Raw genomic sequence first — 21653 nt, forward strand, 5'->3', positions numbered from 1 at the left:
TTCTCCCCGTGTCTTTCTGTGTTGTTTCCGGGTACTCTGCCACAGTTTGAAGACATGCAGTTAGTGGGGTTAGGTTAGGAGGCGATTCTAAATTGGTTGTGGGTATAAATGTGAGTTTCATATTTAAAAATGAACTGAACTGTTTCGATCTGTCCAAGTTGTACCCCACCTTTCGCCCTATAACGATAGATGGGATAACCTCCAGCCCCCCACGACCCTGAATTAGATACACGGAAGAAAATTAATGGATGGAATCAATCCATCAATCAATAAACATGTCAACAAACATTGCTTACCGGTTATATCAGTACAGTGGGAAATAATCTTTGACGTATTAACTATAAACACATCACAGAAGATGTACAGATGTAATTCTGGCCCCAGAAGTGTTTTTTGGTCTTGATCTGAAATATTCTTGTCATATCCGTGGATTAAAATCATCACCAGTGTGTATTTTGTTTAATAAGAGAAAGACGAGATTTTCTTTCTCTTGATCGATTTTATTTTCAGGGAAAATCCTCGTTATGAGAAGAGATGGGTGGACTCCAAAGCAAACCCGAAACTGCACCAACACGGAACAACATTTAGAGAACTTAAAATTAAGAAGATAAAAATACTTTCCCCTAAAATAAATATTTATTTCATACATAAATTTATAGCTCATGTTAATCCCTCTAATTGTATGATTTTCTCGTGTCTACTTATTTTAAATATACAATCCATGTACTGCAGTCAAGTCACTCCATTAAAATTAAAGGAGCGTCCTACATGTGAGCCCCTATGAATGCATCAGCTGTCATTATGCACAATCACTTTTACTGAAAAAAAGAAAAAGAAATCAAGGAAACCTTTTACCTTCATATTGTGAATATTATCAAAGCACATAACACTGTGTCCAAATCTGGTGCATTTTAAGTTTACTTATTTTTTTTCCTCCAGCATTTTGAGCACTCATAACTTCGAATCATAATTGCATGGCTCCTTTCCCTCTCCTCCTACTGTAGGGGCTTACTGTGCAACCAGAAACGTCTCATCTCTGTAAAAAGTGCACAAGTGTTTCATTTGAAGGAGAAAACTCATCGACAACCACTGAGTAACATACAGCATTTAGTAGAGACCAGTCACTCTCACACTTTCATGTGTCATTTTATTAGAAAACATTCAAATGAACAGATAAATTCAGACCATAAAAACACCTCAAGGGAAAAAAGACAAAAGAAACAAAATAAAAACAAACAAACACTCCAGCTCGCAGATGTTGTTGAACATAAATTTCTTCTTTGTGTAGTTTACCAGTCAGGGAAGCCTAATCTAAACTGATAGCAACACTTTCAGTACTCCTTAGATTACAGCTTGAGTTGACCTGGAAGACAGGGTACTGGAAACCTCTAATTGTATTCTAGTGTGTTTGCCCGTATTCTAAAATCAAGACATTACAATGTGCGCCAAAGAAAAACAAACAAAAAACATAGAAAGTGATCAAATTTACCATACCAAGCTAAAAAGTTTAAATGAAAGGATTCTTTAATAAAACAGATTTCCTCGGCTCCCGACCTTACGCTGCTCATACAAAACAATAACATAACTGCAAAACTGCTCCCATCTCCAGAAGCATTTATATTAATATTACAGAACCATTAAATAAGAAAAAGGAAAAATGATATTATAAATCCCGCATCATGTATAAGACCATCATTACAAATAAAAAGCAAATTGGACTACAATTTCACAAAGCTCCTCCATCAATCCAACGTGATGAAATATAATTTTTTTGTTTTTTTTACATAACATCGAGGCCTTTTTGCTTGCAATCTGTACAACATCAGTTCTGTCAGTCTGCAGAGCATGACAACACCAAACACCCCCCCATTAAAACCTGTAGCTTTTAAAGGTGGTTTATATAGCGACGCAGCAGAGAAATTGGTTATTCTGCACAAACTTGTTTGCAATTCGATGCTTTTCTTTGCTGCAGTGAAAACATGTCACTACTCCACTTACAGCTTGTGAATTCAAACTGACCATACCTGTTCTACACGAGGGATATTTTCTTGTTTTTTTTTTTTATTTAAAACAAACAAAACAATCTAAAAGGCTCCAGCAGTTTTTCATAGGTGACTGTTCTCAGAGCTCTCTGCATCAGAGGATCCTCTCCAGACATTTACAGCTTGTACTCACTCCCACATACTAATCAGCCTCACAATGAAATGCAGTTTAGCGTAGTAGCTCAACAGGAATTCCCCAAGTCTAAAAAAAGACTGGGGTGGGGGGGTGAGATGGGCCATGGGCATTAAAGTTCATGTCCCAAACTCTTATCCTCTGGTCTTCTTTTTCAGACCAAGCTACACCACCTGCCTCCCTGCTCTTCATGATGGAAATCACAGCTCAAAGATGTCGCTGTGCTGCGTGTCAAAAAAAGTGACACAGATTTGGGGGGTGGGGTACACCTTGAGTTCCAGTATGAAGATGATTGGTCAGTGAAGTCACACAGCTTCCTTTTTTTGCTCTCTTTCTTTGTAACTAAGAACTTGCTATCAAACCTACTTCTTCTATGTACAACTTGTATACAATCACATTATAAGTTTGAATGCAATTCATTTCTCATGTAAATGCACCAGCGTGCTTGTGTGTGTGTGTATTTAGGCATTTTCAAACTTGTAGCCCCATTGCTGCCTCCCTCTGTCATTTAAATGTTCCCCTGTTCTCTGCTTCATGTGTGACGGGGTGGAGCATGCCTGCAGCAGCAAACCAAACCCTGAAGTGTTGTTTCTGCTGCATCCTGCTGTTCAAGGAAAGCAGATCAGCTGTGTGTTACTGGAATGATGCTGCACTGGACTGAAGCACAAATCACTTCTAATGGTCACAGAATTCTGTTTTTTTTGCTCCACAGTACAATGCTGGCACTGTACAGTTGTGAGGTAGATAAGGAGAGACACTACTCAGCACTGTACGGTTTAAAGCAAGCAAGGCTATCCTAAAAGCACAGCCGTGCTCAGACCTCAGCTGTCTACTCTTAAATTCTGTGAAGCCCTTAAATGAAGCTTGCAAATGAAACGACACATTACTCTTACTGCAGCACTCACATTGCTGGGTGCCAGTAATGATTGTACGGTGTGGTGTCCTAGAGCAAATCAATGCACTGCTGCATTCATTCATTTAAATAGCTATTAGATAATGGTCCCTTTTCCCTCTAGGGCCTTTTAAACCTGATTTTCTTTTGTTTGAAAAGAGGCAGCCAGCCAGCGTAGTACCAGTAATGACCAGAAGGTGGGGCGACTGTGCTGCAATTAAACTTAAGCACCAAAGGCGCAAACGTTTCAGCCAGGTGTGTGGATACAGTGCTGATGGATACAGCCCTGTATCCATCAGCACTGTATCCATCAGCACTGTATCCATCAGCAAAAAAACAAAAACAGCTGTGTGTGTTACGGTGTCCACGTGGCAGAAAGTCTATATTTCTGAATAGCTGACAATTATAAAATTACATGTTGGCGGAGGAGAAGCCTGGTTAATGTCCCTGTGTGTGTGTGTGTGTGTGTGTGTGTGTGAGACAGCAGAACCACAGAGAAGCCTTGTTTGTTGTGTGTGTTCAAGAAGCGGCGATGGTGGTACCCCCGCTGAGGCGCAGCAGAATCTGCTGACAGTCCTGCAGCGACCGGCGGTCTCCCACCCGCTCCAGGGTTCGCTTGGCCTCAGCCAGTAGACGAGCTCTGTGCCCGGGCGGGGTTAGCAGGGGCATGGGGAGGTGGCGGCAGGCCAGCAGAATGGCGTGAGCTCTCTCCCTCTCGCCTAAAACACACTCGCCATCTGAAAGCAGGCAGGGAGGAGGAGGGGAAAAGAAGAAGAAACTGGATAAATGTCTTTTCTCTTGGTGTGTCTCGTGTCGTACACTAGGACGGTGTTGCCTACCAGCTGTGTAGGAGCTGTGCGTCCTGCGTCGGAGGTTGTGCTCCAGCAGCTGGTGTGTCCTTGTGGGACTGGCTCCAGCCATCAGCCTCACTGTGGTCTCATGAAGGAACACCTAAATAACACAAACAGCTGTCATTATCAGGTATTTATTATCATTTCAACTTGGCTGAACACACATCTGAGCAGCCCTCAAATTCTCTCAGCAGGCACCAATGTCCGTGCACGTGTTACCAACCAGTTCCTCTGCTTTACTACAACTATTCCCCAACACTCTGTATTCATGTTTGTTTTTGGCCATGAACTCTTTGAAACAGCTCTGTATGCATAACATTTACAATTCAACTAAATTAAATATTAATTAAACTAAAAAGTGGAGGTTTAGATTTTCAAGATTGACAGCAGGCCTTTAAAAACTTCACGATTTGTCTTTCTTCAGCCTCTTCAGTACCACACCAATGCAAAACTCATTTTACATCAAACACACTTTAATCTGAACGCCAATTTCTGTCATTGTAAGAAATTTAACTGCACATTAAATCAACGAGACATCTTAATAAAAGACAAAGTATTGCAATTTCAAAAGTGTGTCTCAGTTTTTCTACATGATAAAGAAATAAAGAGTCAGCATGACTTTTGGACCTAAATTGTAATAACTGAAAGTGTAAAATTACAGAACTCTATAATTGATTGTCTGTGTTGTATAATGAATGGGGGAGATTGTTATCAGCAGGGAAAGCTTGTAAAACCTGTGAAAAAGACTGTCCAAAATTGATGACCTCCTTCACATTTTCCAAAGCCAAAACGGGCCGGATTGGAGTCCTTGAAGGTTTTATTCTGGCCCTCGGGCCTTATGTTTGACACCCTTCTAACTCTTTGTCTACCTTCTTTCCTCAGATTTCCTCCACTGTGCTATCTAAGAGGCCAAATGTGAAAAACTTAACAGTCTCAAAAAACAACAAATACATTTACTAGAGGAGCCGTTAAGGCTCCTCTAGTAAATCTCAGAAGTGTGACTGATGATATGGTGAACTGAAATGAAAGTTCTGGAAATGGTAAAAGTGATGGAGATTCATAATAAAAAATTAAAATATATATATTATGTTCATAATGAACAAGATGAGTATCAGAAATGTACCGAGGTGATTTCTCACTTGAAGGATGGAGCCATTTACAGTTTCACTACTGCGAATACTTGGAAGCTGATCGCTGTTGCAAATTCTATTATATATTTTTGAAATTTAATAAGCTACATTTAAAAAAACAAAAACAACCCCCCCCCCCCCCATAAAATATGCCAAAAACCATTTCCTGCGGTGCCAAACTGCCAGCCTAAGAAATTCAGAATGACGAATCTCTTTCACTTCTTCCTCTCATTGAGGCCTGAACATAGAGAGTTCTGTCTTTATGATCCTTCGCATATTTCAGCTATCAGCACTATTATTAACATATCTGAATTAATCTCCCCAAAGCCCGACCTTGTGTTGTCCCTGTCTGTAGCACTGTGTGAGTTTTCTGAGTGCGCTGAGGTCCCTCTGGAAACCAGCCAACTGAGATCCAGGAGCCGGGCCAGGTTCTCCATTACTGCTGCTTCCCCGCTGCCATAAACTGGTCCTCAAAGTCAACAGGAGGTCACAAACCAGTAGCTCAACCCCCTTGGAGAAGAAAAAAAAAAAAAAAAAAAAATGAAAACACAGCTGGGTTGGGTATAGATGCACATAAAAAACCAAACCCCACAATTACCGGTAAATCTTAGCCGACGTGTATGCCAGAGAGATCAAATCTGAAAAGATATTCATTGTTGCTCAGTGTTAAGTGGTGGGGTGTAGTGGATGCGTGCAGATCAGGGAGGCCTCTGTACTGCACTGCAGACACATTGCACTCGGCTTCAGGATCATGCAATGCAACTACAATGCACCACAGCCACCTCCTGCCACCCACACTGCGCGCACACACAGCCCCACAACAGCCTGACCTGACCCTAACTCTGTGTGTGTGTGTGTGTGTGTGTGTGTGTGTGTGTGTGTGTGTGTGTGTGTGTGTGTGTGTGTGTGAGAGAGAGTGTTTATGCATGATTAAGCTTTAACTACAGTTAGTGCTGCACTGTGAGACAGTAACTTGTAATATATGGAAGACTCTTTGATGTCTGCATGCACTGCATGTATGAATGTAGGGGCCATGTTTGGTACATCTTTCAGGAACTGTTGATACCCTACCTTGTTCAGCCAGTTCCCAGACTGGGCGAGCGCCACTGAGATGCTGGAGCACAGGTAGCTGCTGCCTCTGTCACAGTAAGAAAGGCAGGCTATTGCCCCTTCTCCCTTCAGAGGGGACAGGCTCATCTGTACAGCCTTGCAGAGAAGCAGCACAGCCTTGGGCAGAGGATGGCTGGAATAGAGAGGGACATTTATCAGGTTATTGTGCTTTGTTTTTTCCCCCCCTCCCACTTTGGATACAATTATTTTAGAAAAATCGGCACCTATAAGCAGTTTGTAGAACCACCAACTGTGAATCAGATTTTTAATCATCAAATCTGCACAAGATTAAAGCGGATGGGGCCGATCCAGGGCTTAAAATGCAATAACAGGAGAAGAAATTAACTCGAACATGTTTACTGGAGGTGCGAAGGTGCACAAAGAATAAATAGCAAAGTGCAAAAAACTGATTTCTCTGTTGGCTTATGACTGTTCAGTCATAACATCTTAATTGAGTCAGCTTTATTGCCATTTTTGAAGACTGCAAACACAGTGCTGAATATAGAATATACACCTGTATGTGCTGCATGTTTCTGATTTAATTAAAACACAGCCAAGCAGATAAACAGATACCGCCAAATGTCTGCAGGACAGTTTTAATTTGCCTTGATATTGGCTAAATGCTGTGTAACATGTCAGTCGGTCAATTTTCATACTCTGACCATTCCGTGACCTCTGTTGCTGGACATCCTGGAATAGACCACTCCCATTAAGGTACAATATATTTCAGTGCACTTACTCAAGAATGTGCAGAGCTCTCGGCATTCGCTCAGCTTCTGCCAAAAGTGACTTCACTGCGACATCATCGCCCTGCAGCCAGTACACTGCAGCCTTCAGGACCACAGCCCACCAGCGACTCACTGGGTCCCCCACTGGAAGAGGGGGAAAAAAAAAAAAAAAAAGTACATAAAAGAAGAAAAATTATGCATAAAGAAAATGTAGCTCAAACAGGTTGGTCAACCTTTTGGCGTTGTAGCTTTCCTGCTGTTATCAAAAGCTGCATGCATGACTGTAAAACACTTTTTTTTTGTAGGGCAGCAACCAGATTGTCACTGTGTTCTTATCCACTGCATTCATTTGTAGATGACTGTAAGCTGTGATAATACCACAAAACATTCATGTGGAAAGCGACTAGTGACTGACTATCAGTGTGCTGCTAGAGGAAAGTAAATCCATTCAGGCTGACAGTAATAATTCAGATTGCTATCTGCTTAGTTATCACAGAAGAAAACGTTCCCCCCCCCACGCAAAGATCTGTTCACGATTCTTATTAAACTGTCACGGTTCTTCTTCATATCAATCATACCTGGAATAGTGCTGTGACTGGGAGGAGTCGAGAAAGGGGGAGGTGGGGAAGGAGAGTCCTCTGTGCAGCTGTTCAACAGCTGCAGGAACTCCAGGGCGCTGGAAAACTCTCTGAAAGGGTAGAAGAAAAGATAAGCTAAAAGCAAATCTAAATCTAAAATTCACACCAAGCTGTGGAAAAAAACAAAACAAAACATAATCTATAAACATTAAAGTGTCTGAGTTTCTCGGTAGTGCGTTGCTGCTGCTATTCAGGCCTTACCCAGACTCGTTCTTGCGTTTTTCTGCTTCAGAGTCGCTCTGCGGCTGGATGAGGGTGTGAACGGCTCTCTCCAAAAGCTTCCTGCAGAAAGAGCGGTGCAGCTGGGCAATGGGGTCAGCTGGGAGGAAAGATCAACAGGAAAGCAGAGAGAACAGGAATATCACTCACGATTAACTTTTGAAAGAAGTTAACTGGATTATTTTATTTTGAATTCGAAGAAGTAAATTAGAGGAAACTTAAGGAGCAGCCCCAACATTTACAACATACCTGGGTCTCTCTGAGAAGTGTACACCCCATCGCCGTTTTCTGACTTCACTGACCAATCACAGCTCAGGAAGAACTGCCTCCCAAGTGGAGTGAAGAGCCAGCGCAGGCAGTCGGGGATTGTCTTGGTTTCTGATTGGTTGGCCACACTCTCAGCACAGCCCAGCAGGTAACCCTGAGAGACAGACGAGGTTCAAAACATGATAAAGTGCGAGCGAAGCCAAACATCAACAGTGATGATTTCAAAGGTGACACACTTACAGGGAGACAGGAGAGATGGTGGCCCAGCGCAGTGCGCAAGGCTATTGCGGCAGTGACATAAATCTGGGCGAGCTGTGTGGGGGCCATCTTGCCTTGGGCGCTCACGCTGAGGTTCACAGCGCTTAGAGAGAGCGACAGAGCCCACAGGCTGCTACGCTGAGGCAGCTTTCCTGTAGAGACAAAGAGGAAGCAGATAATGTATCTTCTCATCATGTCAACACGTGTGAAAAGTACAAAACCATCTGCTGGATTCCTGTCTGTGCATCCTAAACGCTTACCCGTGAGTTGCAACTGGCTGAGCTGGTGGTACACAAGTGCCGCGTCCCTCGCGCTGGTCCTCGCCTCCTCCCCTTCGTGCTTCCCTCCGACCTGGTGGACAAGCCAGCCCAGAGGAGTTGGGCGATGCAAGCAGTAGCGAATCACGTTCCAGGAGAGTGAGCAGACGAGGTCCAGCTTGGTTGAGGGAAGAGCTCTCGTCAAAACAGAGAGGCAAGTCTCTAAACTGGCCACTGCTGCTGTGTAATCTCCCTGTAGGAGAGAGAATCACATGAGAAATGGTAAAGTAGTCAGCGTAGACTGACGGAAGAGAAAAACCGAGAAGGTTGTGGCTTAGCTCTGAAAGATGCTAAAAGTAAAACCATGTGCAGAGGAACCTGGCTCAACTGAGACATCAAAAACAGTGAGAATTAAAGCACAAATCTGCAAAGTGCTCTGTAATAGAAAGAAAAACAAATCTTAGGGTACATCCAACTCTAAGAAGTTCTATTAATCCAACAGCATCAGAATAATGGTTTGTTTAAAACATCTCAAGTCCATCTGATCTGATCTGCACTCACTCTGTTGAGATGCAGGTCTGCTTGTTTGCGGTGCCTCCAGAAGGACACAGATTTTGGTGAGTGAAGCGGTGTGACTGGCTCCCACAGGTACAGCACCCTGACACAGCCCCACACTGCTCCCACTCCACTCAGCACCCACACCATCACCCATGGCAACAGGCAACGGAGCCAAGATGCTGGAGGACGTGAAGAAATGAAACATGTCAAAAACAATGTCAAATCTACGAGAGGATGGACAAACCTGTATTTTTAAGATTCTAACAAAGGATTTTCTAGGTGGTATGAACAGGAATCAGCAATTCATCAACTTCTGGGATAAATTAAGTTAAAGATCATCAATTCTCACCAAATTCCTGCGTGTGACTTGGAAACCAGACAAGCGTTCTAGATGGGCCGTGGCCTCCGGAAAGGGCGGGGCTGCTCGATGTCTCCGATCCCAGTAAAGATGGGAGAGGGTTCAGGGAAAGGCAGAAGAAAGTCAAGGCGCAGAGGAGCAGCCGAGAGCGATCCATCACACCAACCGAGGGAGAGTCCGGCTCGCTTTTTATCTAAGACACAGTAAGAGAGACGAAGAACAGGTTCACAGGGACGATAAATAATACTTTAAAGTCGATTTATAATCACAAACCCTTGCTTTGCCCAAAAAACATCTAGTGAAGCAAGCGGAAAAAGAAACCTTTTAAAACATCAACGTAAATCAAATTTTATCAAACAAGAAATCAGCTGTCTCGGAAAAATTTTCAAAAAAATGTGTTAGCTTATGGGCGTTCACCGGCTAAAAGCTTTTACTGTGAAGCAAAGCGAGTGGGAGTAATGTGCAATAAAGCTTTTGTCGACAGAAAGAACTACAACCGCCTCAGGTATGAAGAACCAAAAAATAAAAAAATCTCATTCTAATCTTCAAAGAGGCACTTTGAAGCTAAGAATAGGAAGTCTTTTAAAACTGCCACTGTCCTTCCTTTGACCTACATAAACACACTGAGCTAATCAGTTTGCTGACACTAAAACACTGCAGTCTGCTAAGCCACTGAGCCACAACCATACTGTGTGTGTGTGTGTGTGTCCTGTCCTCACCTGTTCATGATCCAATAAAGGGCTCCCTGGTTCTGAATCAACACAGTAAGGAGAGAACTGGTGAGGGGAACCAGAACCAGAATCTGAGGCCGGTGGTGACATCAGCACTACTTCCTCTTTGAGCTCCACATCTTCAGACAGCGTCACGGGCTCTGGGATTGAGAGAAAGTGTCAATGCATTGGACCTGCTGTGACTTCTGATCCGCTCGCAGCTTTAAGTAAAGTGAAGACTTACTGTTCTTCTGGTTGCCCATCTTAAGGGCCAGGTTCTCCTGGCGTAGTTTGTGATTAACCTGTTGCAAGTGCTTTATGTAGTCAATGGCCTTCCTAAGCACTCCTGACTTATGCATCTAGGAAGAAATACATGGAATTTAAAATGCTGAAAGCATATGATATTACCCAGACTTAGTAATTTATCTATTTATTTTAAAGGAGACAATAAAAATATTAACCTTCGCATCACTGCCCATGACCAGATCTCTGAGCTCGATGATCTTGTCGTTGATCGAGGATCTATACCTCTTCTCAATGATGTTGTGAGTTGTCCTCCTCTCGCCCTCCTTCACTACCCCTCCTGGCCCGACTCCTCCCGCTGTCACCTGGCACTGATCCATGCTTGGCCTAGCTGTGCTTTGACAAGAGCCTGGTTGTATCTGTTTGATTGGCAGCTTATCTCCTCCTCCCATCATAACAGGGACAGTGGTCAGGATGTTGCTGCTCATAAGTGTCTGGCGAACGAAAACATACACAAAAACAGTTTTTAGTCTTAATCATAACCTTTGTTTGCATGTAAATAGCAGTGTTGAATCATGCACAGTGCATACCGGGACTTGCAGAGCTGTGTTTTGGATGGGTGTGGTCAGGGTGGTGATGCCTGCAGGACTCTGCATGGTAGACAGCACCTGTGTCCCATCTGGTTTGAGAGTTGTGAGAACCAGTGAGTCCGTCTTAAGAATCTGAGGCTGCTGGACCAAAACCTGAGTGAAGACAACCATAAATTGAACGTTTTCATGTTTGCTTGATTATCACTGTGAAACTAAATATTATGTTAGGGGTTATGTTTGCAGTAACTTGGGGTAAAATTATTTAGGTAAGCTTTGGTGAAATATTCTGATAGCAGAAACTTTGTTTACTCATCCAATCCTGCTAACAACTGAGGATTACTTACAGGTACTTGTTGCACCTGCTGTTGCACAGTGTGGACTGCAGTGGGCGCTGTGGAGATGGTCTGGATGGTTTGACCTGTTGGGGTCAGAACACGCTGGTGCTGAATGGCCACTGGCTGAAGCTGAGGTGACGTCATGATGCTTTGCATTTGTGGCTGGAGGACTGGAGTGACGAGAGAGAAAACAAAAAAGATATTTAGGAAAAATGAAAAGCCAAATTAAATTGCATTCCCTGCTCTGTACTCACCTTGGAAGCCAGGAGCAGGGCTCTGCTGGCAAATGACAGGGTTCTGAATGAAGCGGGACTGTCCGCCATTGGAGGCAATCATCACCGTCTGGGCTGCTTGTGTCTGTATGGGCATGGGTGTTTGGCTGTGGGTCTGAACCAGGGTGTGAACTGGAAAGCTTTGAGTCTGCATGGGGATGCCCTGGGTGTGCATCTACATTCAAAAACAGAAAAACAGATTTTTGTTGTCTTTGTTTATCTGTTACAGTTTTTAAGCAGTCTGAAAATGTTTTACGTCAGCAGAAGCACCACTACAGCACTAGCCCATCACTGTAACAGTCAGACTACAGCTTTCTCCACTCCTAATAGGACTGTATGAGTAGCGTGTGAGAAAGCGTCAGGTAAATCTGTACCTGGATGGTTGTCTGGGCTGCCTGTTGGGGTTGAGGCTGGATGGGTTGGACCATCTGAGGCCTTGGCTGAAGGAGTGGAGGGCTGCGGGTCACCTGTTGCTGCACTGAAGCGTTGGTTGGGGGGGAGGGGGTTTGTGCGGGAGTGAGGGGAGGGGTGAGGAGTACTGAATGTGGGGACAGTGTCTGGGAGGAGGTGAAGCAAGCGTTGGAGCTCTGGTAGGCAGCATTGGTTGAGGGCTGCGGTGTCTGGGGAGTCTGAGCAATTTGAGGTTGAGGCCGAGGGGTGGAGGTGACTCCACCACCCTGTAGAGAGCCTGCTGAGTTCATCTGATCCTCGAACAAGTCTGGGAAGTCTCCCACCTGATTGCTGACAAACTGCAGCATCTCTGAAAATAGGGAGAAAGTAAACAGACAAGAAGTCAAAAACATCATCTGAGGTGTATCTGAACATCTCTGCAAGTCTCCTCTGTAAGTGAGGCCTCGTGCAGAATATTGAGGTTGCTCCAGTGTAGATCAGCCAAAGATATGAACACTATTTATTGCAAAGATATGAATAGAATCTTCAAGACCTGACCTTGAATTGACAGATATCCACACAAGCACAGCTACTGTTCTGGTCATAAATCAGTATAAAGAAACCTTCAAACAGAAGGCCTTGAAGAGGTTTGATGTAATCTCAATTGATGCCACAAAAGAGATAGGCATATAGAGTAAAGAACATTTAGATGAAGAATCGAGCAGCTCTGAAAGGTGTGATAGACAGATACATGCCCCCCACTCACTCACTCACTCACCCACCCACCGACATTGTGTATGCTGGTGCTCGTGGTTTGGCAACATGACAATATGCACTCAGTTGCCAGTTCATTAGACCCATCGTACTGAATCTAAAACAAACTGCCTCTTCGTGAGGAGAGGTTTTATTAGGAAACAATGATCAACTTAATGTCTTGATTATTTTTGGGAATTATTTTTGTATATGAGGTTTAAGTATAGGGTAAAATATTAAGCATTTTTGGAAATTTAGTTTGAAAAACATCTCTGATAGAAATAGTGTTGAGACAAAATATCAATACACTTACATAATCATATCACAGCCTCTTTCAATATGTTCCCAGCACATTCTTGCCAAATGCAGTATTGTGCCAAAGTCTTGAACCACCACTCATTTCTTTATATTTTGCTATAAAAATGGGTAATATGTGCAGCTATTTATCAAAACTAAACAGTATTTAGGGCAAAGTGAGCTTTTGTACACTTGTAACAAGCCTGAGAGTCAAAATTTGGTATGACTGGCAGCCTGATCTCTCTTAGGCACCTATCATGTCATTTCTTTAGGTAGTCTTCAGAAATACTTCTCCAGACTTCTTGAAGGACATTCAAAGCTCTTGTTTGGATGTTGGCTGTCCTCTGTCAGGATGATCCCATGCCGCTTCAATAATGTTGGGTTCTGGGATCTGGGGAAGCCAATCCATCACTGACTGCGCTCCAATGTGTGTTTTTCTATCCAGGCATGCTTTTACTGGGTTGGCAGTGTGTTTGGGACCACTGTCTGGATGCTGGAAAATGAAATAGCTGCCAGTAAGATACTTCCAGATGTTACTGTATGGTGGAACAAATCTGATGGTACTATTGACTCTTTTGGAACAACTGTGTTGGTCCAAATGATTGTTTTGCTAAGTATTATTTACTTTAGTAATTTGAAGGTTAACGTTTCTAAAAGGAATCCCCTTTCAAAAAAGACAACGACAACTGAAAACACTTTTGACATATAGTATCCCATGTGGTTGAAGCTTGTCTGCCTATGTGATTGATTGTGCCTATGCCCTTAGCTCCCAGGGTCAGCGCAGCGTCAATAAGCTGAGCCTGTAACCTTGAACTTTGTCTTAATGTGAGGCGGAGAAATCAGACAATACAAAAGACAAAGAACTTTTTGTCAAGTGTAAGTGTTAAATCACTAAGCGCACAACCCTTAGACACCACATATCAATACACCCGAGAAGCCCTGCAAGCCACATGTTAAATTTAACTACAGTCACTACTTTGCAGCCTCAAAATGAGTGATTGTTTCCTGCATTGAGTGATTTTTTTAGGCATCAGGAAGATACAAGGCCACTGTATAATACAGTACTATAACACCTTTTTAAAGACATACATAGTTATCAATCACGCTGCAGTGAAACATGTTCTGCATCTATTACGCCTGCAATAAAATTAATACTTCCTTTTTTGGTGATTTGATTTCTACATTTTTTTTTAGCACAATATCGCTGCAGGACATTTTGTGTTTCTACTTTAATGGTGTAATGTTTGAAACAAACGCAACACAAAAAGCACTGGGGTACAAGAATAGATGCTTGAAGCTGGAAAGCGAAGAAGGAAAACTCAAACTTTTTAAAACACCAAAAGGTTCTCAGATATGTTTGGAAAAGAAGCCAACATCCTGTCAGCTTTGTCTTTGATCACTCGCTGCATTTTAGCACAGCGTACAAAAACAATAAAAGGCGTTCGTTCCCATCAGTGTGAAGGGTTGCCGACTCCAGACATGAATTGAAATCCAACAAGTCTTTAAAACGAACTCATGTGTGTTTAGATCTCATCTTGGATAATATATCATATCTGCATTTCTACTGCTGCAAAATCTCAAGCTGTAAAAAAGAGATCAACAGTCCAACACTAGCAGCAGAGAGGTCAAGGCCAGTAATTCATGCACTGATAGCCATGACTGAAGTCTGCATGTGACCTGTGTTGACATGACATTGAGAGGTAAAGAAACAGTAATGACCACTTTCGAAACCAATAAAAGGGAAACACTGTGATGCTTTCTTTGAAAAGTGAGCCCAGAGGAGTGCAGGACGGGATTTCAAATAACATCACAGGAACACTAAATGGGCTTCCTCTCAGAACCGTTTCTACCAACCATCCAGTCGAATTTACACTTACAGTAAGGCACTCGCACACTTCAACACCTCGAGGGGAGGGGGTTACAGTGGCTGACAGAACAAAGCACCTCTGAGCCCATGGAGCTCCAGACCGAGACTCCGACACAAAGGGTAAATCCATTAAATGGGGGTGTAGGGCGAGGGTGAGGGTGCAGTGGGGGACAATTTTGTGGGCTGCTGAGAGCAAAGAAAATAAGTTACATAAGCAGAGCAGCAGTTGTTAAGTGAATAATTGGAAAAGCAAGAATGTTCAACATTAATACAGAGTCAAATGCACAAAAGAAAAGCTTGTGACTAATCTGAATTTGCAGCAGTTAAATGCTTTTCCTCATGGGAAACCTGCATTTTCCCCCCCACACAGCTGCAGGCAAAATGCACTGAGTGAAGCAAAAGTCAAGTTAGGATCAGTCAAACCTCAACAGTCATTTGACTTTCACACAATCTGCACATTCTTCTTTTGACACAGTGATTAAGTGAGATTAAATAGCTGTGACTGGGCTGTTCACGAGAGAGAATTAACACCAGATGCCACAGGCAGGTAGGTTTTCAAACCCATGCATAGTAATCTTTATTAGGCTTTGCATGATCTCAGTTAGAGCACTTTGGTTGTATGCTGATGAGTAATTTAAACTTAACACAACCAATTCATCCCATACTGTGCGTCTCACACACACACACACACACACACACACACACACACACACACACACACACACACACACACACACACACACAAATTCACCAGTGTATCAATCCGGTCTGGTGGGTTAGCATTCAGTAAAATTCCACCCTAATAAAAAGCTGGTGACTCTGCGTTGGCCAGCCTCACACCAAAAGCCCCCATCCTTTCACTGTGTGCCAAAGGGTGAAACATGTTTTGATAACAGGGAAGTTGGAACAAGGATGCTGTTTGTTCACAGGATACAGGCCCACAGAGTGCAAAAGGCTATCTGTTTTATTTATTTATTTACTTATTTTTGACAGAGATGTTGTCCCACAGATGATGCTCAATTAGGTCTGCAGAAGCAAAAAGATGCTCAAGTAGGAGTTAAAGCTTTCTTCAAAAACAAGAAGGTCAGAAAGTAACTGACACTTCTTATGGAGGAGTCAAGACAACACAACAGTATCACTTCTTCATCTTTTAGTTTATGTTCATTGTTTGTTTGTTTTGGGTTTTTTGTTTGTTGTTGTTTTTGGGGGGTGGGGGGTATTAGAGAAACAAATAAAGAAAATAGACAACGATAATGCCAAAATAACAGAGCATTCGAGGACTACTAAATATAAGTGGTCTCTATTTTCCTGAGTGGTATCTTGAATACTTAAACATTGTCGCAAGAATTAAGAGCCAGAGCTGCTCATCTCCTTCCGCTCGGCAGGAAGAACAGCTGTCGGGCTAAACGGAAACAGGCCAACACTCGTGAAACACAGCTTAACCTTCCTATTTTTTTTAACGGTGACACGGACACTCACCGTCAATGTCTCCCAAGGTGAATTCGTCCCCTAATTCCGCTAAAGTCGTGTCCATGTTCTCCATGGTGGAGATATATTCCCCGCTGTCCATCCTATCTGTCAGCAGCTCTCCTCTCCGGTTGTCAACGGAGGGACAAAACAAACAAGGTCCACGAGCTCCTCCGTGGGCGTTCGGCAACGCCTACCACACAGCTAACTGACCGCGGAATATGTCCTCTCAACCCCAAAACAACAGAAGCCCCAAGAGAGGAGCACTTCTACACCGATAAACTCATTGGCATCAATTTATGTTTGAGGCGACGCCATCTTGTTTCACGCTCATTACGTCATTCACAAACAGACTCCGTGGCCCATAGCGGGATCTGATTGGCTGAGACCAATTCGTTCTTGTCATGAGACCAGTCATCATCGTCCAATGACAGGCCCGTATTCGCCGTGGTCTGATAGTACGTCAACTATCAGAAGCTTGGGTGTCATTTGAATAAACCGCTCCCCCTACCTTCACGAAAAGCACTCGACCTCGGTGGACAAATGCAGCTCCTTGGAAAAGATGACGGCGATAAACCCACACAGTCATTCTGCCGTCATTCGCCAAACACACAGTTTCACTCGTTTCTTCTATTTTGCCACAGCTAACGTGATAAGCATGTTTTCCAGCGTACAGATTAATACTATCGTATTTATTGTTTACATTTTAAAGCTTTAAAGATTACAAGTTGTGTTATAGGAAAAAAAGGGTTAATGGCATATACTCCAAATTTTACTTTTTAAGCATAAAAATTGTATGATATTGTGTTAATAAAAATGAAAGAACTACAGTTGAGCTACTCATCGACTCTATTAGGTAGGTAATCAATCACATTTAGGCATGTAGATAAGGTCGAAATGACCTGCCAAAGTTCAAACTGAGCATCAGAAACACGGAGAAATATGGGAGTTTAAGTTGCTTTAAGTTTATTGGCATAGGTGTTGGTGGCAGATGGGCTGCACTGTGTGTTTTAGCAACTGCTGATCTACAGGGATTCTGTCCCCTTAGTACCAACTTACCATCGCACCACCTGAGTATTGTTGCTGATCATGCCCATCCAGTTATAACTACAGTGTACCTTTCTTCTGATGGTTCACAGGAACCATCAGCAGGATAACACAACCATAAAGCTGACATCATCTCAAACTGGTTTCTTGAACATGAGTTCATTGTACTCAAATGGCCACCACCGTCACAAGACGTCAGTCCAACAGAGCATCTTTGGGACATTGTTGTTGAATCCATGCCAGGAAAAATTAAGTCAGCTCTGAAGGCAAAAGGACGTCCAACCAGGTATTAGTGTACCTAACAAAGTCATCAAATCTACACATTTAAAATGGCACAGATCTTAATTCTAAGCACCATCACATTTTTACCTAATGTGTTTGCAGAATTCTTCAAATGGAGAACCATAGTTGTACTTTTTAACCAATAAATCAACTCCACACATATGGCATTATAAAAAGATAACACAAATATAATACCACAACAAAAGGAAAAAAGAAGGCCAAAAACGTTAGTTCTTGCAACAATATTTGTATTTTTTTTATTTCACAGCAAAAACATGAACACATCAGTGAACTGCTGACTCATTTCCAGCAGATGTGTTGCCTGTATTAACCTGTGTTAATACATAACTGGATAACTCTCCCGGTTTACATATTACGTGACAATAAACCCAGCCAATCGTTGCATATCATTCATTATGGAAACTGATGAGGTGCTTAAGATGACTTTTTTCTGTTTATAATACTCACTGTATTTATTTATTTTTTTAAGTATGATGTGTGCTCAAGGACTAAAGTGTGTTTTAATACCAACCAGCAATGAAATGAACATGTTTAAAAATAAGAAACAACAGAATCAACACCCATCTAATATGTCTTTCAGTCGTCCCACACAAGTGCAAATGTCATGGATTATTCAGCCTCGGCTTGAACCAACATTTAGAATAAGAAATTTCTACCTTTTCTTTCAAAAAGTGGTTTCATATTAATACCGCATACAACTTTATTACACAGATGTTGTTGCTAGCAGTGCATCTTTAATCATTTACATCCATGTAAAAATATCCCTCACTGCAGTAAGCTACTGTGTTGTGTGGTGTTTACTTGTGAAGGTGGAAAAATAAATCTCTTACATCCTGGATTTGGACTCTACGCTCAGCCTGTATTTATTTGTTCCAGTAGAATTCATAAGACTTCTTCTCTGAGTAGGAAGCCTCCGTCGTTCCTGTGCCGCTTCTCACTTTTTCCTTCACCACTTTCACCACCAGACCACCAGCGAGGGCGATGCCGGCTGCAGCTTTGCCGATTTCGGCCACCGCGCTCAGGATGCGCGCTGTTGTCGACATGGTGCCCCACGGGTCTGATGCAACCCTGCTGGCTGCTGTTGCCACACTGGGCCCTGTTACCCCACACACAGCACCAGCGGCCACTTCCTGAGCTAAGGCGGCAGCACACTGAGGAGTCCCAGTGGCTCCTGACACTAAACTACCCTGAGCTACTCCTGCTGCTGCTGCAGTTTCAGCTCCACCGAGGGCAGCTGCTCCCTCCAGAGCTGCTCCTAAAGCAGCCCCACCTGCCATGGTGCATCCCACACCGGCCGCCACCCCGACTGCAGTGGCCCCTATGATACTAACCTGGCTGAGGGTATCTAAAGCACCTTCTGCAGGACTGGAAGCCTCAGCGCTAGCAATGACTCCAACAGAACTACCCAGAACGCCACCTGTTGCTGCGCCTAGAGCCACTGCAGTTTTCCCCGAGGCTGCTGCCACTATGGCGCCCACGGCGTTCCCCACACCTGAGCCTCCCGCCACAGACATCCCAGCTAACTGAGCTGCAGCAAAACCAACCGAGTTCCCAACAAGAGATGCCCCAGCTGCGGCTGCCAAAGGGGCAGCCGCTCCAAAAACTGCCCCAACTGCCATGCCAGTGGCTCCAGCAGCCACCAGGACCTTAACTCTCTCCAGCACCATGGGAGAGAGCGCGGCTTCCCTCCTGAAACGAATTAGTGACGACCGAACAGATGGCCGCCGGCTGACAGCTCTGCCATGGCCCCAATGTCGGCCTCTGATCTGGTCTCTCAGCAGGCTGAAAGGACTGCTTCTGCTCTCCTTTGCCCATCTCTCCACCCTAAGATCATCTTCACTTCCTCTTTCTACCCCTTTCCTCTGGAGCTCTTGTAATCCTCTCTCGCTGCTTCCTGCTATGTCAGACTCTAAAACACATTTCCTTCTTTTTGCAAGTTTAGCTCCCTCTTCAGTTCTGCAGTTACTTCCTTCTTGGTCTTCACCATCTGCTTGCCCTCGCTCTCGCAAAATCCTATTCTGCTCCTCCCTGATTGCAGCCTCTGCCTCTAAAAACATAATGTTAGTATAAAACCCTCCGTTACTCTGCCTCACCATACTGTCTACCTTCACCAAGAGCTCTTTAACCTGTGCTGTGTTACTGGGGTCTTTGTTGTTGAGCACATGGTACCTACCCCCACACTTGTCTATCAGAGCCCTCAGCCCAGGAGGTGCAGTCATGTTCAGATATTCTTCTATCCCCATTCCCTCTAGGTCATCCCCCCTTGTAAAAAGAACCACTGTATGGTGAAATACAGCATCCTCCCCAAATATCTTGGCCAGCTCACAAACAGCCTGGTTCTCGTTGTCTGTGTATCGTCCTATTGGCACTACAAGGAGGAAAGCGTGGGGGCCAGGGGCAGAGAGAGACACGCATTTGGCAATCTCTGCGTGAATCTGCTCCACACTGAGGTGAGTGTCTCCAAAGCCTGGCATGTCAACAACCATGATTCGCCTCACTCTCCTCTGTGGGACGGCCCGGCCATCTTCTTCAGCGAGCTCAGTGTTTCCCATCTCGCAAATCTGAGTGACAGAGCTGGCGCTGACCTGTGACAGGAACTGCCTGCGGCCCAGGATGGTGTTCCCAGATGCACTCTTGCCAGATCCGGTCTTTCCAACAAGGACCAGTCTGAGGTCTTCGCTACACATGGTCTCAGAGTCGACTCCTTCCTTCTCACCCTCCATGTGTACTGGTTCCTTGTTCCCCTCCTCGTCTTCTAACAGAACATTAGGAGCAGAAAACGTTTGGCGTTAACGCTCAGACTACTGTAAATGTTTTTTTGAAATGTTCACTGCAAATGTAATGACCAATGGAAAAGCAGACAGCAACCAAGGCTTGTATTATCTCCACTTTGTGTCGTTGGGAAAGATAACAGCAATGTAATGAGCTTTGTCAAGTGAGAGCATCAGGAAGCTTCTTGCACATAAACAAAACAGCAATAGGCTAGCTACAGGCAAGAGGGACGCGAAGCTAGCAACATCCACTAGGTGGTTACATTAAATGTCTAACTTTAACACCACCCAGTGACAACATACCCTGAAACTAAAAATCAAATGTCGAATGAAGAGCTCACGCTTTAATCTCGTTAATTAGACTGCCTGCTAATAATTCAGCCTTAGCACGTTAACAGCTTTAGCTTAGCTTTCGTTAGCAAGTCGCTAACTTTGACAGAAACATCAAAGAGTGATCTTACCACAGTACAAATGATGAAACATTTCGCAGAGAGACTAAAAGGCCGTTTCTTCTCTGCATGCCAGCTTCCCCTTCATCCTCTACATGCGGCCACAGACGGGCTGAAGTCAAACTGTTCTGCCCGCATATGAAATGCAAACACTGGACTTTGTGTCTTTGATGGTTTCCTGCCCTCTGTCGGTTCATCTGCTCGACAAAAACAAATGTAGCAGGTCTGTGGAGCACAGAGGGGGTTGCTTTCAGCCGCTCTCATGTTCACGCTTGATTTGGAAGATTACTTTCTTCTTCTTCTTTTTTTTTTTTTTTTTTACCTCCATCCTGACACAATAGCAAGAGGTTTGTGTGTCTTCCCGGGCTCGAACCGGTAACCTTTTGTTTGCTATTATACAAATTGAGTAAACGCCAAAGTGTAGAGTTGTCACATATAAAGCCCTGAATCTTTGTATAGAGTTTGTGTTACAGTTTTTCCTATTGATAAAGCCCAGCCCCGTTGCCATTCTTACTAAAAGCAATTAATTAACAGATAAAAAATTTAATGACAGGTAAATTACACAGTAAAAAAAAAAAAAAGAAAAAAAAAGACATTTTTTGTGAATTAACAAAACCTGTATATTAAGTACAGTGACAGTCTGTATAATGAACTACCGGAGCTTTTTCTGTAATTTTATTTTTATTATTTATTTTGTACTTTCACTGGTCCAGCCGTT

The 21653-nt window shown here is 43.5% G+C and overlaps 2 protein-coding genes across 3 annotated transcripts; both read right to left on the reverse strand.

Annotated features, from left to right (window-relative positions):
- Positions 1-1127: 1127 nt before the first annotated feature.
- Positions 1128-16717, reverse strand: srebf2 (sterol regulatory element binding transcription factor 2). The gene is made up of 20 exons (XM_086288517.1): positions 16378-16717; positions 11966-12351; positions 11574-11766; positions 11329-11489; positions 10985-11137; positions 10613-10888; positions 10396-10510; positions 10161-10312; positions 9433-9634; positions 9087-9262; positions 8529-8778; positions 8251-8420; positions 7993-8164; positions 7726-7843; positions 7465-7574; positions 6898-7030; positions 6120-6291; positions 5382-5558; positions 3907-4018; positions 1128-3804 (listed from the first exon to the last, which is right to left on the reverse strand). Exons 1-20 carry the CDS (start codon positions 16466-16468, stop codon positions 3587-3589), a joined length of 3537 nt encoding a protein of 1178 aa, XP_086144643.1. The 5' UTR covers positions 16469-16717; the 3' UTR covers positions 1128-3586.
- Positions 16718-17925: 1208 nt separating this feature from the next.
- On the reverse strand, positions 17926-21327 carry LOC147332114 (uncharacterized). Of its 2 annotated transcripts, none has more exons than XM_086288519.1 (2): positions 20948-21327; positions 17926-20467 (listed from the first exon to the last, which is right to left on the reverse strand). In XM_086288519.1, exons 1-2 carry the CDS (start codon positions 20967-20969, stop codon positions 18579-18581), a joined length of 1911 nt encoding a protein of 636 aa, XP_086144645.1. In that variant the 5' UTR covers positions 20970-21327; the 3' UTR covers positions 17926-18578. The 2 variants fall into 2 exon arrangements, with proteins under 2 accessions (XP_086144645.1, XP_086144644.1); XM_086288518.1 differs by having other exon boundaries at positions 17926-20470; positions 20948-21326.
- Positions 21328-21653: the final 326 nt, after the last annotated feature.

This window comes from Aulonocara sp. 'chitande type north' Nkhata Bay, linkage group LG4 (assembly GCF_057382095.1).
Source record: "Aulonocara sp. 'chitande type north' Nkhata Bay isolate Kocher_YH1m ecotype deep benthic linkage group LG4, A_spYH_male_GT1.1, whole genome shotgun sequence".
NCBI lineage: Eukaryota > Metazoa > Chordata > Actinopteri > Cichliformes > Cichlidae > Aulonocara > Aulonocara sp. 'chitande type north' Nkhata Bay.

Bases quoted from the DNA above. Each gene is read 5' to 3' on its own strand.
- srebf2 (XM_086288517.1), bottom strand. From the start codon at position 16,468: ATGGACAGCGGGGAATATATCTCCACCATGGAGAACATGGACACGACT. The intron at 11,490-11,573 runs GTGAGTACAGAG...TCGTCACTCCAG, and splicing joins CCCTGCTCCTGGCTTCCAAG to TCCTCCAGCCACAAATGCAA. The intron at 11,138-11,328 runs GTAAGTAATCCT...GTCTTCACTCAG, and splicing joins AGCAGGTGCAACAAGTACCT to GTTTTGGTCCAGCAGCCTCA.
- LOC147332114 (XM_086288518.1), bottom strand. From the start codon at position 20,969: ATGTTTCATCATTTGTACTGTG. The intron at 20,471-20,947 runs GTAAGATCACTC...ATGTTCTGTTAG, and splicing joins GTTTCATCATTTGTACTGTG to AAGACGAGGAGGGGAACAAG.